Genomic DNA, 21,998 nt, shown 5'->3' on the forward strand with positions numbered 1-21,998 from the left:
TAGTGTATGTTTGATGTGAAATCTTGATTAATAGGTCCGAAATCTTCAGTCTGCTTTTCGCTGTTGTCATAGGTGAGAAACCATCCGGTGACCTGGACCCTTAAATGTCGGCGTAAGAATCAACAGGTGAAATCGAGAGAACGATGACGTATATCTCTGAAATCTGGCATGCAAGTAATTGAAATATGAATTTCTACAAGGTAATTGGCAAAATATGAATATCACACCTACATTCTGATTCTGTAGGTATTTGAAGCGAATTGGTAGCTTTTTTTTATGTGGTTCAGAGTCAGACTCCTTTCTACATTCATGGTATCACAGAGATCGGACTCAGAAGGACCAGGCCCCGTTCATTCTCCTTATATCCTCATCATATATTTTTATGCCGAATTGAAGTGTTCTAATGTATAAAAGAGAGTCCCCTTTCTTCAAATGGTTATTTTTCTTTAATCTTTTTGACAGAAGTAACACCCACTCATTCATTCTGGATATTATTGAGATTTACCGAATTCTAAGAAAAATGTCATCAAGATAAATATCAATTTTGTATTGGCTGGATATATATATATATATATATATATATATATATATATATATATATATATAATCCGATTGTGACGCCACAGATGTGTACAACTAATAATTCTAAATGTGCACTAGAAGTGCATATAATAAAAAAAAAATGCAATAAAATAGTTTATTGAATGAATTTACAACACAAATATCCACCTTTGGTGGTTGTACGAATGCGAACCTCGCACGCTCCGTCTGCTTCACCATCTGATTAGCATATTTCCCGATATTCAATCAAAAACTAATAAACATGTTGACTGAAGAATTTGTATAATGAAGACGTAGAAATTTTTCACCATGGTTTTATATATTTTCCTGTTTTAAAACTCCTTATCAATTTTCATTTACAACAAACACATTATAAGTTAAGCACTGAAGCCTAATCTAACAAGATAGTAAAATAGAATTAAAAATTAACGAAATTCGAAATTAATTCCATTGTTTTTAATTTGTTGTCAATTCTACTTGTGTTAAGCATCCTCGGACTTTTTATTACAAACACAAAGCGCCACACAACAGCAACAAGAAAGCAAAATAACGAGCCCGATCATAATGTATGCCACTGTGATTGTCCAGAACGCGAAATAAAAAGCCGTAGGGTGACAGTAATTAGCTGAGGCGGAATTTGAGCTGAAGTCACTGTGGGAGCCATATACCCAAACGTTACCTGGAAAAGAAAGGTGACTTTATCAATATTAATATCCATCACACTTTTACAAGTATCTTTCAAATAAAGACGTCGATCTTCATATGAGTGAGAGATCGTCGAGAGGGACGTTAAACAAGATACAATCAATCAATCAAATAAAGTGTAGAGGGGAGTTTTTATTCTCTTTGACCTTCACTTCTGAAGCATTAATTACGAATTGGTTTAGAGTTAAATGCTAAAGTCAAATAAGTGGTGATATTGTACATGTTGAATAGAGTTTAGTATGGTGGCATATTTCTGCCACCACTAGTCAGATAATTATATCGATCTGTAAGATAATTACATGTATGTCGACTTGTACGTTAGTCATTTCGACTTTTTCAGATGATTATGTTGACCTGTCGGAAAAAATATTCATATTTTTTCACTATCTTTTAATTTTGATTTGCCAATGGCATTTGCCGACATCTACTTTCCGTCTTAATTTCTGACATGTAAATATCATGATTGATCTGACAAGTCGACATACTATAGTAGTTGACTAAAAAGATCTGATGAGTCGACATAATGATCTTGATTAGGTTTGCCAAATCATTTTCTCGACTTGTCAGAACATTATATTGTCAAGTTGATGGCACATTTTGGGTGTGAAAGCATTTTTACGGTTATTCTTAATATAATATTTTACTATTTGAAAAGTGAAAAAAATCACCTGACAAATTGACATAATGAAACGATAAGTTGACATAATTAACTGACTAGTTGACATAAATATCTGACAAGTCGACATAACGATCTGAAAAGTGATGACATGAATATGTCACCATAGTTTTGGTTTTTTTTACTTACGTGTCAGAAAAGGGGCACAATTTCATAATTTCTTGAACGGATTTGAAACATTGTGTGAATTGTTCCCAATAATGAGGAATATGAAATATTTGTAGTACTTAATGGTTATGTTTAATGCTGTTTATTCTACTATTTAGTATCATTGGCATAACCAATGTGTATGAATGGCGAGGAATGCTAAAGAATAATCCCTTGCCCCTGTAGCAATCTCAAGATAGAAGACAGTATTAAAAAATCTAACCAAAATATGAATTAAAAGGGGTGAAAAAAATATGTAAAACCCCAACAACTCCGTGACAGAATTTAAATTGACACAAAATGGCAAAATGAAATGAGATTATGATCTTTCGCTTGGTTAAACACTTAACTGTATGGAATTTTAAAAAAGGCTACGGGGAAGGGGAGAAAGCGTTATGTGACCTAAATATTGTATTTCATCTTCAATGATTGTACAATGAAAGCCCTGTTTGAAAGCAGCTAATTTTCTCTTTGCATCTAACAGGGTAATTGCAGTATTGAATTGAAATTCTTTTTCGGTATCTAACAGTAATGGTATAATTTTGGACAAATTCCAAGCTATATCTAGATCTGAGAGAGAGAGAGAGAGAGAGAGAGAGAGAGAGAGAGATGTCATTGCAAACAAAGACCTTCAATTAAAGGGGCATGCATGGACGCAATTTGAACAACAAAACAAAAACAAACAAACAAACCCAAATTTCATTTTGTCCATGTTTTACAATGTTTATTTAAGGTCTTTCTATAATTCTAATGATTAACAAAAATGTGAATATCAGTTGTTGAGTTACAAGAGAGATACTGAGCTCACAATTCTTTGGTTTGTAAACAAAACTAGTGTCATATTTGTTGTTGTTGTTGTTGTTTAAATATGTTAGATATACCGGTAAACGTGGTAGATTTTTTTTTTCTGAACACAAGTAAACAGTTTCTAGTGTTTGTTACATTCCATTTAGTTTAAACACGATGTTTTCTATTAAACAATCAATATATAAATAAAAACATGACACGAGCCTTGTTTACATAACAAAGAATTGTCAGTGCTGTATCTAAGTTGTAACTCAACATTTTGTTGAAAATTAGAAATATCTTAGTTAAGCATTGTAAACATTGAAAAGGAGAAAATACCATTTGAAATTTTCAGTTCGAATTGTGTCCCTTTAACGCCAATATGTAGTATTCCGGAATGATGATATACACATGTAAGTATGGAAAGTATACCCAAACTCTCGATCTTTAGGTGAAGTGAGTATTCATGGTAATTGGACATGTGGTGGGTATTCCATTATTATAATTGGCAAATTTTTCTTACCAGCAATAAACCACGCAAACATGAAGCAGCTTAACAGTGACGACAGACAGGACCCAAATTTGGATCCCGCTCCCTGTTCCTCTTCCGCTCCTTCATTCTCAGGCTTTCTCTTGCAGCAAGCAGACTGGACAATTCCAAACAGATTATAGAAGAGTCCAACGGAACCGGAAACCACCAGGTAGATGGGAATGTATTTCTCTAATGGACAGTCATCCAAGTACATGGCGCCTGGAGACGAACAGTGTAGTCGTTCAATAAATTATTGGTATATATATTTTCTGTTTTAAAGATTACTGTCAAGAAATGACATATTTTGATTATGGACGTTGGATGTTCTTTGTCCACTGTCATAAATAATTAAATGCAACTGAGCTAAGAAAAAGTACTTGATATAGCAAGAACGAAATAATGTGCACGCCAAAAATGAAAAACCCTTGTGGGGGCTCAGTGGGCGAAGCTCCAAGAAGTTCTTTGATTTCAGCGTTATTTTTTGTGAACAAAATTTACGACTAGATTCGAAAAAATGCTAGTTTGAATTTACTAATATTGTTAGGCAATTATTCAAGTATTTCGTCACAAACTTCTCATTAAATTAATGGTTGCTTCAAAACTTTTCTTTCTTTCTTTCTTGACCAACGATGTGCACATCATGACGTGCTGGCGTATAGGTAAGTGTTCAGGAACTGCACTACAATACTCACCAATGATGATGCTTGCTAATGGGATGGCCATTGTGACCCCCAGACACACAGTACACCCCACTACAATATATAAACCATTGATTAATTGTATGAATACATCTCTGTCACATTACATAACATTTGCATTTACAAATATACACTGCATGTCGGTAATAAACCTATGCTGTTTCAATGTATTTTAGTTCTTAATAATTGTTGTGACCTTTCAACTTATTCATATCAAGACAAAGATTATAAATATAAGGAAGATCGCGTTTGTTTGTATCATGGAGGATGTTCAACAATGAAAACCTGGGGTGGAGGATACAAACAAACCAGTGGCGGATCCAGAAAATTTTCAAAGTGGATTGTACTCTTTCCGCTCAAATTGTATCCAACCCGGTACTGACTAAAACCCGGTCTCGGTCCCGGTCTTCGGTCTCGGTCCCGTGACTAAAACCTGGTCTTCGGTCCCGGTCCCAGATATTTTTATTCGATAAAAACAGAATATATCAGGATATTTGAGCCCCATTTCTCAATAACTAGGTATGACATCTCATGCCTACATTCTGATAATAAATTGATCATATTATTTTCTTCTTTCGTAAAATAATATGTGAAAACTCCGGGACCGGTGGGACCGAGAAATAAAAACAATGCTAAAAGCCGGTCCCGGTCTCGACATTTTTCCTCAATAGTCGCTTTAATCTACCTTTTCATGAAAAAAGATAAGGACGTGATACTCAATGGCATCCCTTTGTATACATATATTTCTGATTTATTGTGTGTGGGTTTTTTTTTATTCCAATATTCTTTATATTTATGTCAGAATCGAACTCAACTACATGTACGTGACATTTTGTCCCAAATGATCGCTTTACACTACCTTTTCATAAGAAGATAAGGATGTAGAAGGAAAATAATATATATGTACTTATCCTGGTGTATTTGTTTGTAATTTACAGTTAGTTTATTTGTTCATTTATTTATTTCTTCTATTCCAGTCAAAATCAGTTTTCAAAGATTCATGTTTTGTATTCCGACAATGAATATTTCTTCCTTTCTTATTTGATACTTAGTTTTCTTTTTTCAGTTGTGGTTCTTTTAGATACAATGCTTTAAAAAAATCCACCTAATAATATATTTATAGTATCTATAAAAGTGTGTCATACATAGAGCACATGTATGCTCACCAAAAATGTCAGATTCTGTATACTTATACAGAAGATACCCTCTGACTTTAGATGATCTTCAAATAATCTATGGTATGTTTTTACTGTAATATTATGTGGTAACTACATGTATATTTATTGTGAATAGTTATATACGTATAAGTACAAACATACATGTATTAATTATGCTGCACAAAAACTGTTTGTTTCCTATTTTCAAAATATCTTATATTTCAAACTGCATAAATTTGACATAAACAATGAAATCTACATTTATAAATATGCAAGACATACATGTAAATTCATTTAAGAAATAAATTTCAGTTTTGCCTACTTTTAGCGCTTCAAGAAAAGTACGCCTGCCTGAAGCATTTTATACCCTCGTGTATTTTTACTAACCATTCAAAAGTTATGGCTAAGGTTAAAGATTTTCAAAAGTAGGTCAAATATGAAAGGTGAAGAACTGCATGTAAAGAAAGGTCTTGTCACAAGGAGTACACATGTGAAATATGAAAACCCTATCAACATGCATTCAAAAGTTTTGCCGAAGGTTCACGTTTTTACTGACAAACAGACGGATGGACCCAAAACTATATAAATGCGCCCCGAATATCCGATTACGGGGATATAACATTTGCTTTTCAAAAGCATCATTCTTGTATTCAGAATCTTTCTGGAAAGGGGCGGGGGAGGGGGTTGTTAACAAGAGTGCACATTAATTTTGTTTCGCTATCAACAACAATTATTCATCATGTTTCAAAAATTATAATAAAATTTAATATTATTCTAATATTTACATAGAGGCTTTTCTTCCCTGATTAAAACAAATAATATAACATCATACTTTAACAAATTAATGCGATTCTCACGATACACTCGTAAATGAGAGAGAGAGAGAGAGAACAGTAACCCGCGTATACATATAACATGTACAGAGACCCGGTTCGGAATACACCAACATTGAATTTGAAAATTTTATCAATTTTTGACCTAAATGAAAAAAGAAGAATTAAATTTGTAAAAACTACATCCAACAGTAAATTACAAACAAATACACCAGGAGAAGTACATATATATTATTTTTATGAAAATGTAATGTAACACGTTCAATTGGGAGAGAAAAAATCACGTAGTTGAGTTCAAATTTGACATAAGAAGGAAAATTGAATAAAACACAAACATACAATAAATCAGAAACATACATGTGCATACAAAGGAATGTCATTGAATATAACACTCTTATCTTTTTTTAAATAAAAAAGTAGATTCAAGCGGCTATTTAGGAAAAATAAAAAATATCGAGACCGGGACCGGCTTTTAGCACTGTTTTTACTTCTCGGTCCCACCGGTCCCGGAGTTTTCACATATTATTTTACGAAAGACGACAATAATATTATCAATCAACTATCAGAATGCAGGCATGATATGTCATATCTAAATTAACGAGAAATTGGGGCTAAAATATTCTGATGTATTCTGTTTTTATCGAATAAAAAAATCTGAGACCGGGACCGAAGACCGGGTTTTAGTCACGGGACCGAGACCGAAGACCGGGACCGAGACCGGGTTTTAGTCAGTACCATCCAATCCAAAGGGGGTGAAGACTCAAAAAGTATACTGCTCAATCAAACAGGGGATACAACCCCTATAACAACCCCTAGATCTCTCACTGCAAACTAGACGCATGTTCTTTGAATAAGGGACAGAGGGCGCGCGCTTGATTTATCCACACTGACCAAAAAGTAATCAAGTACAAAGGTGTACACTTTTTGGTGTAAACCACCTACCCGGGTACACTCTTTTAAGGGCATGTGTTGGTTAATGCATCGAAAAGTTCAATATGGCTGAAAAATTGTGAGAAGGAAAATTTGCAGATTTTCACCTTCGAATTTTGTTTACCGTATAAACAATAATTTCAGTTTATTGTATGTAGCAATCTGACTAAATTACAGACACCAATATATTATAACATAGGTCTGTACTTCAGTCATTCTGTCGTATGTAGTCATTTATAAAACTTTGTATGAATTCGACATGTATCAATTGTATTTTAAGAATAAATGAAAACGATTAATTGATACATGTCGAATTCATACAATGATCGTCTCGTGGGGATCCGGGTTAGAATAGGTCCTCAGTACCCCTTGCTTGTCGTAAAAGGCGCCGACTAAATGGGGCGGTCCTTCGGATGAGACCGCAAAAACCGAGGTCCTGTGTCAGAGCAGGTGTGACACGATAAAGATCTCTTCCCGCTCAAAGGTCATAAGCGCCGAGCATAGGCCTGAATTTAGCAGCCCTTCGCCGGCAATGGTGACGTCTCCATATGAACGAAATATTTGGAGAGGGACGTTAAACAATACAATCAAACATATAATCATCAAAAACAAGTTAGGCGCCAAAAATCAGCAAATATTTTGGTATTTTCAGATGTATTTAGGTATCCATAAAATGCAAAATAAAATCCATTTTTGTAAAAATAAAAAAAATAAAAATAAAAAAAAAGGGGGAATTAAAATTGAAAAGCTCCACTGTTTAAGGCAGCATAAAACAAGAAACCATCTTTAAAATGATATCGGCTGCTGCTGCAGTTTCATACTACACTTAGTACCACATAAAAGTGAATTTAACTATCAAGTGTACATCGACTACATCGGGTGTACAACGGTGTTGGCAAATCAAGCGCGTCCTATATGCACCAACTTAAATTAAAAATAGTGATTGCGTCTTCCTCTTGATCTGAAAGACGAAATCAAACGAGGGGGTACCCGACGAGGCGTGAGATTGGTATATTACACGTTCGATTCAGCTCAGGCAGTTTACAAGTAAAAATTGACAGTAGATGCAGGCACGTAGGATAATTTTTCAAAGTACTTTTTGCTACTGTCATAAGGGGGGGGGGGGGACTAGCCGGTGAATCAAACTTTGCATCTGATAAATAATGGACTTTGCATGTAGAAATAACAGGGAAAGTACATGTATATTGCTTGTCCAAAAAGTGTTTTAGTTTTTTTTGGGGGGGTGGGGGTGGGGGGTTGTTACTCGCCTGATGCACATAAAATCCCAACGGCTGCCTTTGCAAATCCGACATTGCCTTCAGACGTCTCCTTGGCGTGCTTGATCTTCCCAAATATCGAGTCATAGGATGGAGGGTCCTCTGAAAATAGCAAGAACAAAATGGGTTTGTGAAACACTAATAACTGACCCTCCCTTCTACCCCAGATAACAGTAAAGTAATTATGGTACTCGAAGAAAGGTCTTGTCACAAGGAATACACATGCGAAATATGAAAACCCTATCACCATTCAAAACGTAGGTTAGATTTTTTGCAGACGATCTGACAAACAGACAGACAGACCAAACACTACATGCCACCGAATCTCTGATTACGGGGTCATAAAAATTTACTTGTTTATAATAGTTAGGAAATATACACTACAGGTGGAATTTTTTTACTGAGACGTCGAATTACATTCTCTTTCATTTTGTCCTGATGAGCTATGATTAGTTTATGGACCAAATATCCTATTACAACATTAATATATTGTGGCGTCCAATGTTACTTGTCTGCGTATGAGTTCGAGTATCTGTTAATTTCATTTTTCTTTTAAGTGATTTTAATCAAAACTGCAATATTTCGCCGAGGTGGAATAACAAATGTAATACCAACATTGCCGACTCTATTAAAATACTAATGCTTAAAATTCAACAATGTATATGTTGTATAAAGAATGATATTTGATACTCATTCATTTGGCAACGTATAATCGATGACATGAAAACCAGCTTTGTGACAATCCCATCAAACATATGTAAATATTTCGTTTTTATACAATCAATGAAAACGAAGCATACAGCAAACATTAATCGCTAAATGTTTTGATTGATGTTCAGCTAAATATATCCGTTACGGTTTTTCAATAATTACTACCTCTACTAACAAACACATATATCTACCAAAATGAAAGTTTTCATTCATCTAACAACAAAACAGGTAGGAGTTCACGTGATTACCTGGAGGGGGGGGGGTCCCTTTCTTGTGGGTGGCACTACGATCGCCCTTATACAGTAGGTTTCAATATACGGACATCCAATGATCATTGTAGCTAGTAAACTGGGTCACAGCTCCCCCCCCCCTTTTTTTTTTCATGTGACGAGCAAATACTTACGTACCAAGCCGGAATTTTCCACTTTTTAAAAGTTTGCACTTTGCGTATATATTCTCAAAGGAATACCATTGCCATTCCTGGTATAAATGGTATATATTAGGCTCCTACATATGTATATCACAGCCCATGTAATGCACGATATTAATTGCATCACTTTATTTCTATTTTTTATTTTTTTTTATTTTTTGCATTGGCGCTTGTCTATTTCAAATGTAGCTGTTTATATAGCGTGCATTTGTATGAAATACGAATTCATGTCCCTCTCATTAAATTAATCACCCTTTTCTTGATCTATTCTATTAGGAAACCTCGATATCAAAATGGTCATTATTGTACCGATTCCTGATTTTTGGAATTATTCATGCGCAATAATTCATTAACCAAACAGTCAACTAAATACAAATGTGCATGTACTGGTTCTACTTCTAAGATTAATTTTTCTTTTAAAAAAAAATGAACCCAACAATATTTCAATCATGCAAAAGTATATAGAGGTAAAAGTAATCTTCCTTTTCTTAAAAAAAAATAATGGTAGAATCATTTTCTAATTTTCGAACGAAATCAAAATTGATTTGATAAAATTAAATTTACGAACTTACGTCCTGTATACGTTGGTGCAGCTTCAAGGTTCACATCTTTAGAGTCCATAGTGTAGTGAATATACCTACAAGTTAAACAACCCGATTGATAAAATATAAAATCGTAACTGAGACAAGTTACCAATTCCTCGCTCTATATACTAGTCGGTATCCACGTATGAATGACTGATAAACATACACTGTAATAAGTAGATTTCAAAATTCAATTGACCCAGCCTCAGCTTTTACATATGAACTACGAGAGTGTTTGCTCTGGATTTTAAACCTCTATTGATGTTTAACTGACCGTGGCAGCTCTAGATTTCCTATCGATCGAGACACCCACCCGTGTGCTCTAATATTTAAACTTGGAATGCTTCTCCCTATTTATAGCGGTGGAATTTGTCATTTAGAGCTGACGTGTTGAAATTCAAAATAATAAATAGGTCATATGTTTAGAGTGATGTATATATTCTATCTCATGCAATCTCAAAAAAATTAGTCAATGGAAGACTGCGTTAAATTGGATTTAAAGTAATATGCATGTGCTTTTATATATATATATCACCATTCACAAAAGCCCCCAAAACAGGTAGTGGATCACTTATATTAATAAATAAGGCTCGTGATATTGAGTGAGTAGAAATATTGCATTATCACTTCACGTGATGATTGATGATGCAAATGTAAAGGAATGGAAAGACAGCTGTATACCAAACATATAAACAAATGTAAGAAAAGAAATAAATTTACCCAGATATATTGAACACAGATCGACAATATACTCCGTTACAGAGTAGGAATTAAATAGGATGGTTCTTTACATTTTCATAAGTGTTTTCCGTATAAGAGTAATGAACTGCACATCATGAATGGTCGCTTAGATAATGCCAATGCTTAAAAAGTGTGTCATAATTCTAAAACAGCGGCTCAGTAAATTATGCACAAGCCAGTGCTTACATATTTGATATTACACAGCTTTGATGAATTATATGTGTGTATATTCTAGCTATATTTTGATGTGCATAATCCTGTCAATTTTATTTGCTCTTTACAAGGGAGGTACATGTGACACCTATACCAGTATTGTAGAGGAGCAATCAGGCGTTAAATTATTGTCACCCAAAAAGATAGGCACTACCTGTATATAATAGTGTGAATGTCATTGTAAATGACTGAAGTAAATTACGGTTGTTGCAAGGAGTTTGTTGACAATGTCATAACAAAACTTTGTAATTCATTTTCATAATCACCAAAGAAAACGTTTGAATTTAGAAAATACATTGCATAAAATATTGTATTACATTATTATATATTCAATGAAATATTAAACCATATATACTACTCAAAATTTGATAAGGATCACTAGGTTATATGTGTGTAATTTACCACTAACATAACAAAAGACATAGATTTGACTCAGAAACGTGTTTACTCAGATTATGAATGAAAATTCATGAACGGCATGAACTTTTATCAATACGGAATGCTTGAAATCTGATAACAACACCAAAAGGCATTTCATTACAAAAAGTTAACAGCAAACCAGAGAAAGAATTACACAGTTTTGGGGGATAGTCCATCATTACACTTAGTCGATGAAGTGTCAATACCGGGTATGGCCTCCCCTTGCATCAATGACGGCTTGACAACGTCGAGCCATGCTGTCAATAAGCACCCGGATGTTTCTAATGGGAAGGTTGTTCCACTCTTCCACGAGGGCGTTTCCGAGCTCTGCCAAAGTCGTGGGTTGTGCTCTACGGCGTGAAAGGGCAACCTGCAGCATGTTCCATACATGCTCAATCGGGTTCAAGTCCGGCGAGCGCGCTGGCCAGTCCATACGGACAATTGTCTCCTGCTGAAGGTACTGCTCCACCACCCTGGTGCGATGAGGACGGGCGTTATCATCCATCAGGATGAACTCAGGGCCAACAGCACCAGCGTAGGGTCTGACGTAAACATCGAGGATCTCATCCCGGTACCGCACCCCCGTAATTGTTCCTCTGTCCAGGACATGAAGATCTGTTCTTCCATCCCTGCTGATTCCATCCAGACCATGATGGAACCACCACCATAACGGTCATGTTCACTGATGTTGGCATCATGGAAACGTTCACGTTGTCGTCGCCACACTCGGTGCCTCCTGTCTGTAAAGTCCAAACAATACCTGGACTCATCGGTGAACAGAACTTGAACCCAATCGTTCTGTGTCCAAGTGACATGATCTTCAGCCCAGTCCAATCGTTCCCGCCGGTGTCGAACAGTCAGAGGGACTCGAACACATGTCCTTCTCGAGTTGAGACCTGCATTGTGAAGCCGATTCCGTATCATCTGAGTGGACACATTCACCCCCGAGGCGTTCAGAAGGTCGATACGTAGGCTGGTTGCTGTCCAGAAGGGATGGTGTCGTGCCTGGAGAGCCACAAAATGGTCTTGGCGTTGGGTTGTCGACCTCTGACGACCCCCCCCCCCCCCCCCCCCCATGTCGGTGTGCTGCTGTACCAAAAGTTTGCTGTCGGTTCCAGGCCCTGTTTACAACGCTCTGGTTGACGTTTAGTGCATTTGCAACGTCACGTTGTGAATAGCCAGCGTCAAGCATTCCAATACATCTGCCCAGTTGTTCTGTCGTCAGGCGACGCCTTACACGTTGAGGGGGCATTGTGTTGATAAACGTAGTGTAAACACTCAAGTGAGTTTGAAATTTTAGAAAGAATCAGACACCGATGCCTGAGTGAAAATCGTGCAATGGTAGCAAAAGCATAACTGTGATGAGAAACGCATTTCCCATGGCATGAAATGCACGTGCAAGTTTGTTGAAGACGTTTTTTATTTCACTTGGACACAATATTGCCAGTTATGCAGTTATTAATTTTTTAAACAGACAAATATCTATGATCCTTATCAAATTTTGAGTAGTATATATATATATATATATATAAAGCACAGAAAATTTCACTTTATTTGGATACCTACTTCCGCCCCTACCCGGGGTTGAACTCACGACCTACGGAACCAAATCGCCTAGCAGCATGTAACCAGCGCATTAGACCGCTCGACAAGATAGCGGGGTTGAACTCACGACCTACGGAACCAAATCTTCTAGCAGCATGTAACCAGCGCGCTAGACCGCTTAACAATCTAGGCAAGTCTAGACCAATTAAATACTTGTAAATAAATAATACAAACTAAATACTTAAATAAAATGCATGTACAGATTACTAACCAGCACTGCATGTTTCTATTACTAAAGTATAACCAGAGTTATCTTTCTTTAAAATAAGAGTCGTCTTTATTGTTTTATTCATTCAAGACCAGTATAGTCAAAGGACTAGTTTGGAGGTCAGTGGTCTTTGATTGGTCACTGTAAGTATTCCTGGAATTTTTTTTGGAAGATCTTGGATGTCAAAGTTCTGGAGAGTTTTATTCTGTAAATTTAAATCACTTTGAAGTTAGCAGTCATAGAGATGCCAGTGACATATATTTTGCTAAGTGACGGAAATTGGACAAGCTATTGAAAACCTTAAAAGTCTGATGTGTTGTATATACACTATGGTCTTTCTTTTGCCTGAATCAGCAATTCGGTAACCATTGTAATTATTGCTTATTATATTGTATATTAGCATTGCATATATACTCATGATTGAGATTTATTATATTCAATCTATTTTGCTTGAGTAAAATAGAAGTTAGTTCTACTACATAGTACAGATTAATTCAGTGTAATGCAATTATTTTAATACCTATGATAAATGTAAGATATCTAGATTTTATCATAATAATGTGATAATTTATTTATGTTGATACTGTAATTGATATGTTGTTATATGTTTTGTAGCGTGTATATATTTTATATTCTTCTTCAAGATCACAAATATAGAACCTAACAAAAAATCAATTGTGTTGTGTCTACATTTAATACACCACGTGTACAATCATGTTAGATAGTTTCCTCTCTTGTAAATTATATAAAAACAACTGAGTAATGTCGAAAAATTTCAATCTTATCCGAGTTAGTGTCTGACTTGCTCACTTGACAGTTCCTTGACACACTAAGGTAATTGGAATATGTACATGTGCATTAATTTTCGGACAGTGAATAGAGTTTAAACAAATTGTCAATAATTGTTACTGCTATATATTTATATTACAAATCGCATTTTCCTCTACGAACCAACCAATTTCAGCGCGCGACACAATCCGTTCACACTGACCATGAACGGATTATGAACTAGCTTAAAGCACGCGACTGAGAGAGCGTAATGATTTGGGGAAAAAATAGAACATCTGTTACAAAGATCTCGCAAGTCACACCTTTGGATTAAGATTGTAAACTTACGTGGATTATCATCCTAATCTTGCGATCTCCTACCTCCAAAATACAGTGCACCTTGCAATGTTGATAAAAGGCAGGGTGAGATGAAATGTGACGTCCTGTCTATGTGTTGACGTACGTCACAATAACTACTGTGACAGAGGCTAGGAGTTTGTTTTATGCAACAAAATAGAAGCAATGTAAAGAAACGGTGTTTTAGTAAATGAATATAAATATACGAAATTAACATAACTTTTGAGCTGTTCATGGTCAATATGAACGGATTTGGATTTGAGGGAAATTTTCTGTGAATCGCTAGCGCGATGCTACAACTAAGTATTTACTGGTTCAATACTTAACCCATTGGTGTAAACGTATTATGTATTTATTATGGAGCCCTACCCAGCTGAAAAATTGTGTCAATTCGAATTTTGAAAGGGTTTTGCAGGAACTATATTTTGTAGCGGAAGGATTGATTAATCAAAAAGTTCTAAATCTGCGCGATATTACAGTTTCTGTTTCATCCAATATCTCTTCTATTTTTATACTCCTATACGTGTATTTCAGTTTTATAATTTATGATACAAGTAGTTGAGACTTGGGACTAGTTCAAATGTTGTAATTTATTAATTTGGTTCATATATTTTTCCAAACAGAACACCAATTCTTATAAAAGTTTAAATTAATTTATTTGACATTTTGTATAAAAATTAAGCATTTTCGCCAACAATTTAAACATTTGATCTCCAGCCCCCACTTTTTAAAGTTCCATTTTAAAGTTTTTAAACTGAGAAGACCTTGAAAATTATGTGAAATTTTAAAAATTGACACTAATTCTGATATGTACTTTTAAACTCTCAATTTTGATATCATGAACTTTTTGTATATGAAAGGTGAAGATAACGAACAGTGATCAATTTCATAACTCCTGTGAGTTATATCAAATGCAAAAAGGTCATTATTTATTTTCATTACTAGCATTAAACTTATTTTTATCTTTAGTGTTAGAAGACATGATTACGTATCTATTTTATGTAATGATTGATTTGTGTTGCTTATGTTGTGTTGACACCAATAGTAAGGCAAATCAAGTTTAACTGAATAAATTGTAAGTGCAAAAAGGTCATGTTTAGAACGCTGTAGCTCAATAATAAGCATTGCGACTCCAGTTTTTCTATTTAATTTCGTAATTCTCCTTCAATGTAGAAATCAAAAATACACTTCCTGAAAAATTGACATTACTTCAAATATCAGGTGCGAACCTCTTTAAGTAAATAACAACATGGCGTATGAATATCGTACCTACAGACGATAAACAAATGTAGTTCCATCAACTTTGATTGAATATAAGAACTAATTTTATAATAGATGTAACGGAAATATTCATATCTAGTGATCGGTCATTCAAAAACTTACTTTGTTAAACACCACTCTGAATTCACGCACAAGTACTCTGAAGTTGAAATAAAGAATATGCTAGAGTTCCTCATTAACAATATCTTCGTGGTCTTTGGTGATTAGGTCTTCCAACAATCCGTTGGAATTCCCATGGGCACGAATTGTGCTCCTTTGTTAACTGACCTGATTTTATATTCATATGAAGCAGAATTTATTCAAAAACTTCTACGCGAGAAGAAAAAATATCTCGCTGTGGCCTTCAATTCGACATTTCGATATATCGATGACGTTTTGTCTATAAACAATAATAACTTTCATTCATATGTCGATTTGATATATCCCTGTGAGCTCGAAATAAAGGACACCACAGAGTCGTCCACTTCTGCTTCATACTTAGATATTTTATTGAAAGTAGACATTAACGGCAAACGGACAACTCAACTGTATGACAAACGGGATGATTTCAGCTTCTCCATCGTCAACTTTTCATATTTATGTAGCAATATTCCATTATCACCTGTATATGGTGTTTATATATCTCAACTGATTCGATATGCAAGAGCTTGCTCTGCGTATAGTCAGTTTTTAAATCGAGGTAAGCTACTGACAAACAAGTTAATGGTACAAGGGTTTCAACAGTCTCGATTGAAGTCAGCATTTCGCAAATTCTATGGTCGTTATAATGATCTAGTTATTCAATACAACCTATCATTGGATCAAATGCTGTCTGACGTGTTTCATACCGATTGTTAAGCCGTTCTTGGCACACTGATTTTGACTGCGGATAAGTCCGTTTACCTGATCATGATATAGGGCTCACGGCGGGTGTGACCGGTCGACAGGGGATGCTTACTCCTCCTAGGCACCTGATCCCACCTCTGGTGTGTCCAGGGGTCCGTGTTTGCCCAACTATCTATTTTGTATTGCTTGTAGGAGTTATAAGATTTATCACTGTTCGTTATCTTCACCTTGCATGTATATGTAGAAAATATATACAAAAATAGGATTAGACAGCTGGCATAATGCCTATACTACATACTGAATACTACGATTACGAAGGAATATCTACAGATGCATTTTGTCTTGACTAGCCTTCTAGTTTGTTCAAACACTTGCAGAATAGCAAATTTTCTATGAGTCGGTAACAAAAACAAAAACCCACCCCAGCGTATTATAGAATAAATACGCACCAAAACTTGATAGTAGGTAATCCATATGTATTGTTGTATTGTTGCATAGGCGTCTAGGTCAAGGATACTGCACTATAACCTATATTTTATTTATTTATTTATTCACCAATCAAGGGCCCTCAGGGGGCATATACAAATTAACAATTAAACATTATAACTACATGATACAATTTACACATGTGTATAATAAACACATGTTAAGGGTTTCTACATTGACATAGGTATTGAATTCTCATCACAATACTGATTGGAAATGTACTGAACAATAATTGTGCTATATTGGAAGTAAAGTAAAACAATATTATAAAATGTTGTCACAAACACAGAGGGTACCAAGGGACGGTGCCTGAGCTAAGTCGATCAGACTGGCAGTCTTGTAACCTAAGTGTTTGAGACAGCTTATTTATAGTATACACAAAAATAAATACATGATACCACAATCTGTACACATGCATACCATATACAGATGTTATATATTCAAGACAGCTTACTTGAGTATTGTCTACAATTAAATAAAACTACACAATACGATATACAGATGTATACCATATACACATGTTAAGGGTTTCTACATTGATGTTGGTCTTGAGTTGGCTTATAGTACTGATTGAAAATGTGATGTACAACAAGGATGTTACATGGGTAGGAAAATAAAACAATATTATAAAATGTTGTCACGAATACAGGGGGTACCAAGGGACAGTGCCTTTGCCAAGTCAATCAGATTGGCAGTCTTGTACCCCAAGTATTCGAGACAGCTAGCTTATTTATAGATGTGTTTATTTGAAAGTGACAAGGAGTAAATTATACATACAAGTATAGTTATACAACCCTTAGTATTCTATATCCCTGTTTTTAAAATCATTTTACTGATTTGTTTGAGTATTTGTGCATTTTCATTTGTCATGAGCCAGATCAACTTTTGATCATTATTCATGTTACAAAAGTTCTTACAGCAGTTATTCACCAATTCATATAAAACATTTCTTTCTTCCTCATTATGAGAAGATGACAGTAAAAAATGTTTTCATCGTCAAGTGTATTGGTATTACATCTAGTACAGTGTCTATCTTGTCTAGGAATGCCTTGGTATCGGCCTCTTTCAATATTTAATCTATGAGCCGATATGCGAAAGCGTGTAAAACTTCTCTGCTCAAAGTTTTTGAGTAATTCTAAATATTTCTCCTGCCCGAAGTTTTGTTTAAAAGATATGTAGCAATCTAGTTTTTTGTCGTATTGTGAAGTAGCGTGTGATTTCCAAGTGTGGCGGTGACTCGTCTAAAATGATATCGAAAAAACTCAACTGCAAACATTATCTGTTTAATTATGTGAATATCATATTATATATATATATATATATATATATATATATATATATATATATATATATAAAGTACCAAAATACAACAACACTTAACAACATCCAAAATGTCGAATGAAAGGTGAATATAACGAACAGTGATCAATACCATAACTCCTCTAAGCAATACAAAATAGAGAGTTGGGCAAACACGAACCCCTGGATATACCAGAGATGGGATAAGATGCCTAGTAGGAGTAAGTGTCCCCTGTCAACCGGTCACACCCGCCGTGAGCCCTGTATTTTGATCAGGTAAACGGAGTTATCAGTAGTCAAAATCAGTATGCCAAGAACGGCCTAAAAATCGGTATGAAACAAGTCAGACAGCAATTGACCCAATGGTAGGTTGTATTGACAAACTAGATCGTTATAACGACGACAAAATTTGCGAAATGCTGACTCTGCACCATCAACTTGTTTGTCAGTAGCCTGCTTCGATTAAAAAAAACTGACCATAAGCAGAAGAAGCTCTTGCGTATCGAATCAGTTGAGAGATATAAACATCATATGCAGGTGATAATTGAATATTTCTACATAAATATGGGAAGTTGACGATGGAGAAGCTGAAATCATCCCGTTTATCATAAAATTGAGTTGTTAGTTTGCCGCTAATATCTACTTTCAATAAAATATCTAAATATTAAAGTATGAAGCAGAAGGGAACGACTCTGTGGTGTCTTTTATTTCAATTTCACTGGGATATAGCGAATCGACAGATGAATGAGAATTATCACTGTTAATAGAAAGGTGAAGATAGATCAATTTCATAACTCCTATAAGCAATACAAACACGGACCCCTGCCCCTGGACAGAACAGAGATGGGATCAGGTGCCTAGGAGGAGTAGGCATCCCCTGTCACCGGTAATACATGGATGTCGTCGATATATCTAAATGTTGAAATGAAGGTCACAGCAAGATATTTTTTTCCCTTCTCACGTGGTGTGTGTAAAAAAATAAATTCTGCTTCATAGGTTTATAAAAACGGGTCGGCTAGCAAAGGAACACAATTCTTGCCCATGTGGATTCCAACACTGTTGGAAGACCTGATCACCAAAGACCACGAAGATATTGTCAATGAGGAACTCCAGCACATTTTTTATTTCAACTTCAGAGTACTTGTGCGTTGAGTCAGAGTGGCGTTTAACAAAGTAATTTTTGGATGACTGATCACTAGATAGGAATATTTGCGTTTTCAATTTCTGTTGAAGAAGCAACTGTCTATGATGTCAAAAAGTCTAGTTTTTAATTTATCGTGAGGAATGGTCGTGTAAAGTGTTGAAAAGTCATGCGCTTCGATGTTTTTGATTTCCGAAAAGTTTTGCGATTTCAAGTTTACTAAAAGTTCTTTGAAATTTGTTAGAATCTACATTTGATTTACACCACTTTTGGCATATGTAGTCGCACAGTACGTTTAAAGTTTCTCCTTCACAACTGTTAATATTTTCGTGAGGAGCAAAGATAGGAGCTTGGTAGAACATTTACAGGATCCAGCAATGTATCTTTGTAAGGGTTTTTTATGAAGTTTTAGGAATTCAGTATAGGTACGGCAACTCATATTCATTCGAACCATTGACTGGAATATTAAATGTGTCTAAAACTGAAGCATAGTTTTGAAGAATTTCGTCTTTTGAAAGAGCAATTAGAGTATAAGTACGATTACCAAAGAGGGAATTAATGCCAAGTTAAAAATACAGTTGTAATAATGAGCCTTACAAACAAAAGCAATGTTGTTACCTTGTGCCATTTTGTATTATTATATGACGTGTCTGTAGTAAGAACGCGTAGTTGCAGCGATTACATAGTAGACTACACCACGTATCAAGGCGTATGTTTAATATCTAGTTTTTTAGGGGTTAAAAGTTTGATAACATTAAGTGGTGTGGGGGGAGGACTTAATTCAGAGATTGAATTATAATATTTATCAATGTATTACTGGTTTACTTTACTAGTTAATTATGACCAGTTTGGAATTTTTAATAGGTCTAAGAGAGTTAGACTTGCATTTCAAGTATTCATTACTGGATAACACTCCAGTCATGGACTAGAAGTTTGTTAGATTGTGAAACATCAGAGATTTTGTGTATTTTCAACATTAATGTTTTCTTTTTGTATCCTGGGTAATACATTTATTTCACTTTCAATGGTTGATTGATGTTTTCCGCCACACTCAACAATTTTGCAGTCATCTGGTGGGGCCCAGTTTTTATGGAGTTTGTATCTTCTTGCCCAGTTAGTGCATCCGCACGTTACAATGGTTGAAGAAGATACGATGTCACAAAATGAACAGACCGTGCATATGGTCTTTTGTAGGCAGAAATTACAAAGTATGCAGGTATATACTAATAAGAAGCTGTTTATTAGACCATTATAATGCATCAGCACCATGTCCATTTCACCTGAACCACCCTCAGCTCCGAATAAAAAGAGAACATTAATTTGACTAAGGCATTGGAATGTACATGCCTACTCTTCTCGGCATGACAGACGTCCAGAAAGGTTAAAACCTTATGTAGCTGTTCCTCTTGTAACCAGCTATAACTACTCGTATTATACTGAAAAACGTCCCGGAAGTGATCAATATATAAGATACATCATGTGAAATAATTCAAATAGATTCCAATTGTAGTCTAACATTATAGCATTTAAATATGGATTATTATTTTAAAGGGGGAGGGGCTATCAAGTACTGCTTACAACATAAACGGTCAAGTTCACAGATTAGCATGGTCAAAAGCCAGTCCTTCTGGTGACTCTGACGAGATAAACTGTATTTGTATTATCATCAAAACATATTAAGGCGGCTTGCTACTAACAAACTTTTTTCAAAAATAATGAAGATGAAAACTAAATAATATCATTATCTTTTTTATAAGTAAAATGAATACAATTTACTGCATGGAATGTAATTTATTGCCATTATTTCTAAAGTTAGTTCAAAACAATGGACAGTATTTTAATGATATAAACCGGTGTAAAACTAATAGAATTTTCAAGTCCACATGCTGCAATCTAATTTGGGAATAAATAATATTTCAGTTTTTTAATTTTATCCAGTCTTGTTGAACAACGCTGTTGACTCCCTGCGTCCAGCATTATTTTAATGGACAAACTTGGGTGACGTCCGTATTTTTATATATGTTTTCTCTGAACTTCTTCGATATACATGTTGTAGCACTTGCAAGTTTACGATCTTTTAAGGCGCACCTGCCCATTTTATAATGATTTATTTCAAGTCCTGCTTAACCGGACACATTCAATATTGAAACCTAAAAAATGAATTTGATATTTCATACATTTATAATTTATCTTTTAAACTCTTTAGTGTTCTAGCATTAATGATAATATATTAATATGATAATATAACATGATAACTGAGTATTCAAAGTAAATTGTTTCTTAATCTTGTTTCCATTTTTAGATAAAATATCTCATATTACAATTTCTGTGTTTTTCTTTGGAACTAGTTTAGAAAATTTTTAATTTTCGCGGCCGATTTGATGTTGTGCATCAACATTATCTTGTATTGCCTATTGACAGAATTACCGTGGTTAACTACCGGTGCAACCTTTGTTCAAAGGCTTATTTAGACCCATGACACGTGGGGTAGATGTCAATCTGTTTCAAGTCCATCAACTAACCTACATGCACCAGTATTGCTTTATTTCTTGTGATGCAGCTCCTTCAGCTCTCTCAGACAAACCCTCTTCTCCGCTTTCTTCCGACACAACCGTATCCAATGAAGA

At 35.0% G+C, this 21,998-nt stretch overlaps 1 protein-coding gene across 4 annotated transcripts; it reads right to left on the bottom strand.

The window, feature by feature from the left end:
- Positions 1–683: 683 nt before the first annotated feature.
- On the bottom strand, positions 684–14,417 carry LOC125663040 (transmembrane protein 272-like). Of its 4 annotated transcripts, none has more exons than XM_048895374.2 (6): positions 14,331–14,408; positions 10,016–10,080; positions 8,294–8,404; positions 4,100–4,159; positions 3,399–3,626; positions 684–1,240 (listed from the first exon to the last, which is right to left on the bottom strand). In XM_048895374.2, exons 2-6 carry the CDS (start codon positions 10,062–10,064, stop codon positions 1,044–1,046), a joined length of 645 nt encoding a protein of 214 aa, XP_048751331.1. In that variant the 5' UTR covers positions 10,065–10,080; positions 14,331–14,408; the 3' UTR covers positions 684–1,043. The 4 variants fall into 4 exon arrangements, with proteins under 4 accessions (XP_048751331.1, XP_048751337.1, XP_048751326.1 ...); XM_048895380.2 differs by lacking the exon at positions 14,331–14,408 and adding an exon at positions 12,968–13,541; XM_048895369.2 differs by lacking the exon at positions 14,331–14,408 and adding an exon at positions 10,194–10,282.
- Between the last annotated feature and the right edge of the window lie 7,581 nt (positions 14,418–21,998).

This window comes from Ostrea edulis, chromosome 1 (assembly GCF_947568905.1).
Source record: "Ostrea edulis chromosome 1, xbOstEdul1.1, whole genome shotgun sequence".
NCBI lineage: Eukaryota > Metazoa > Mollusca > Bivalvia > Ostreida > Ostreidae > Ostrea > Ostrea edulis.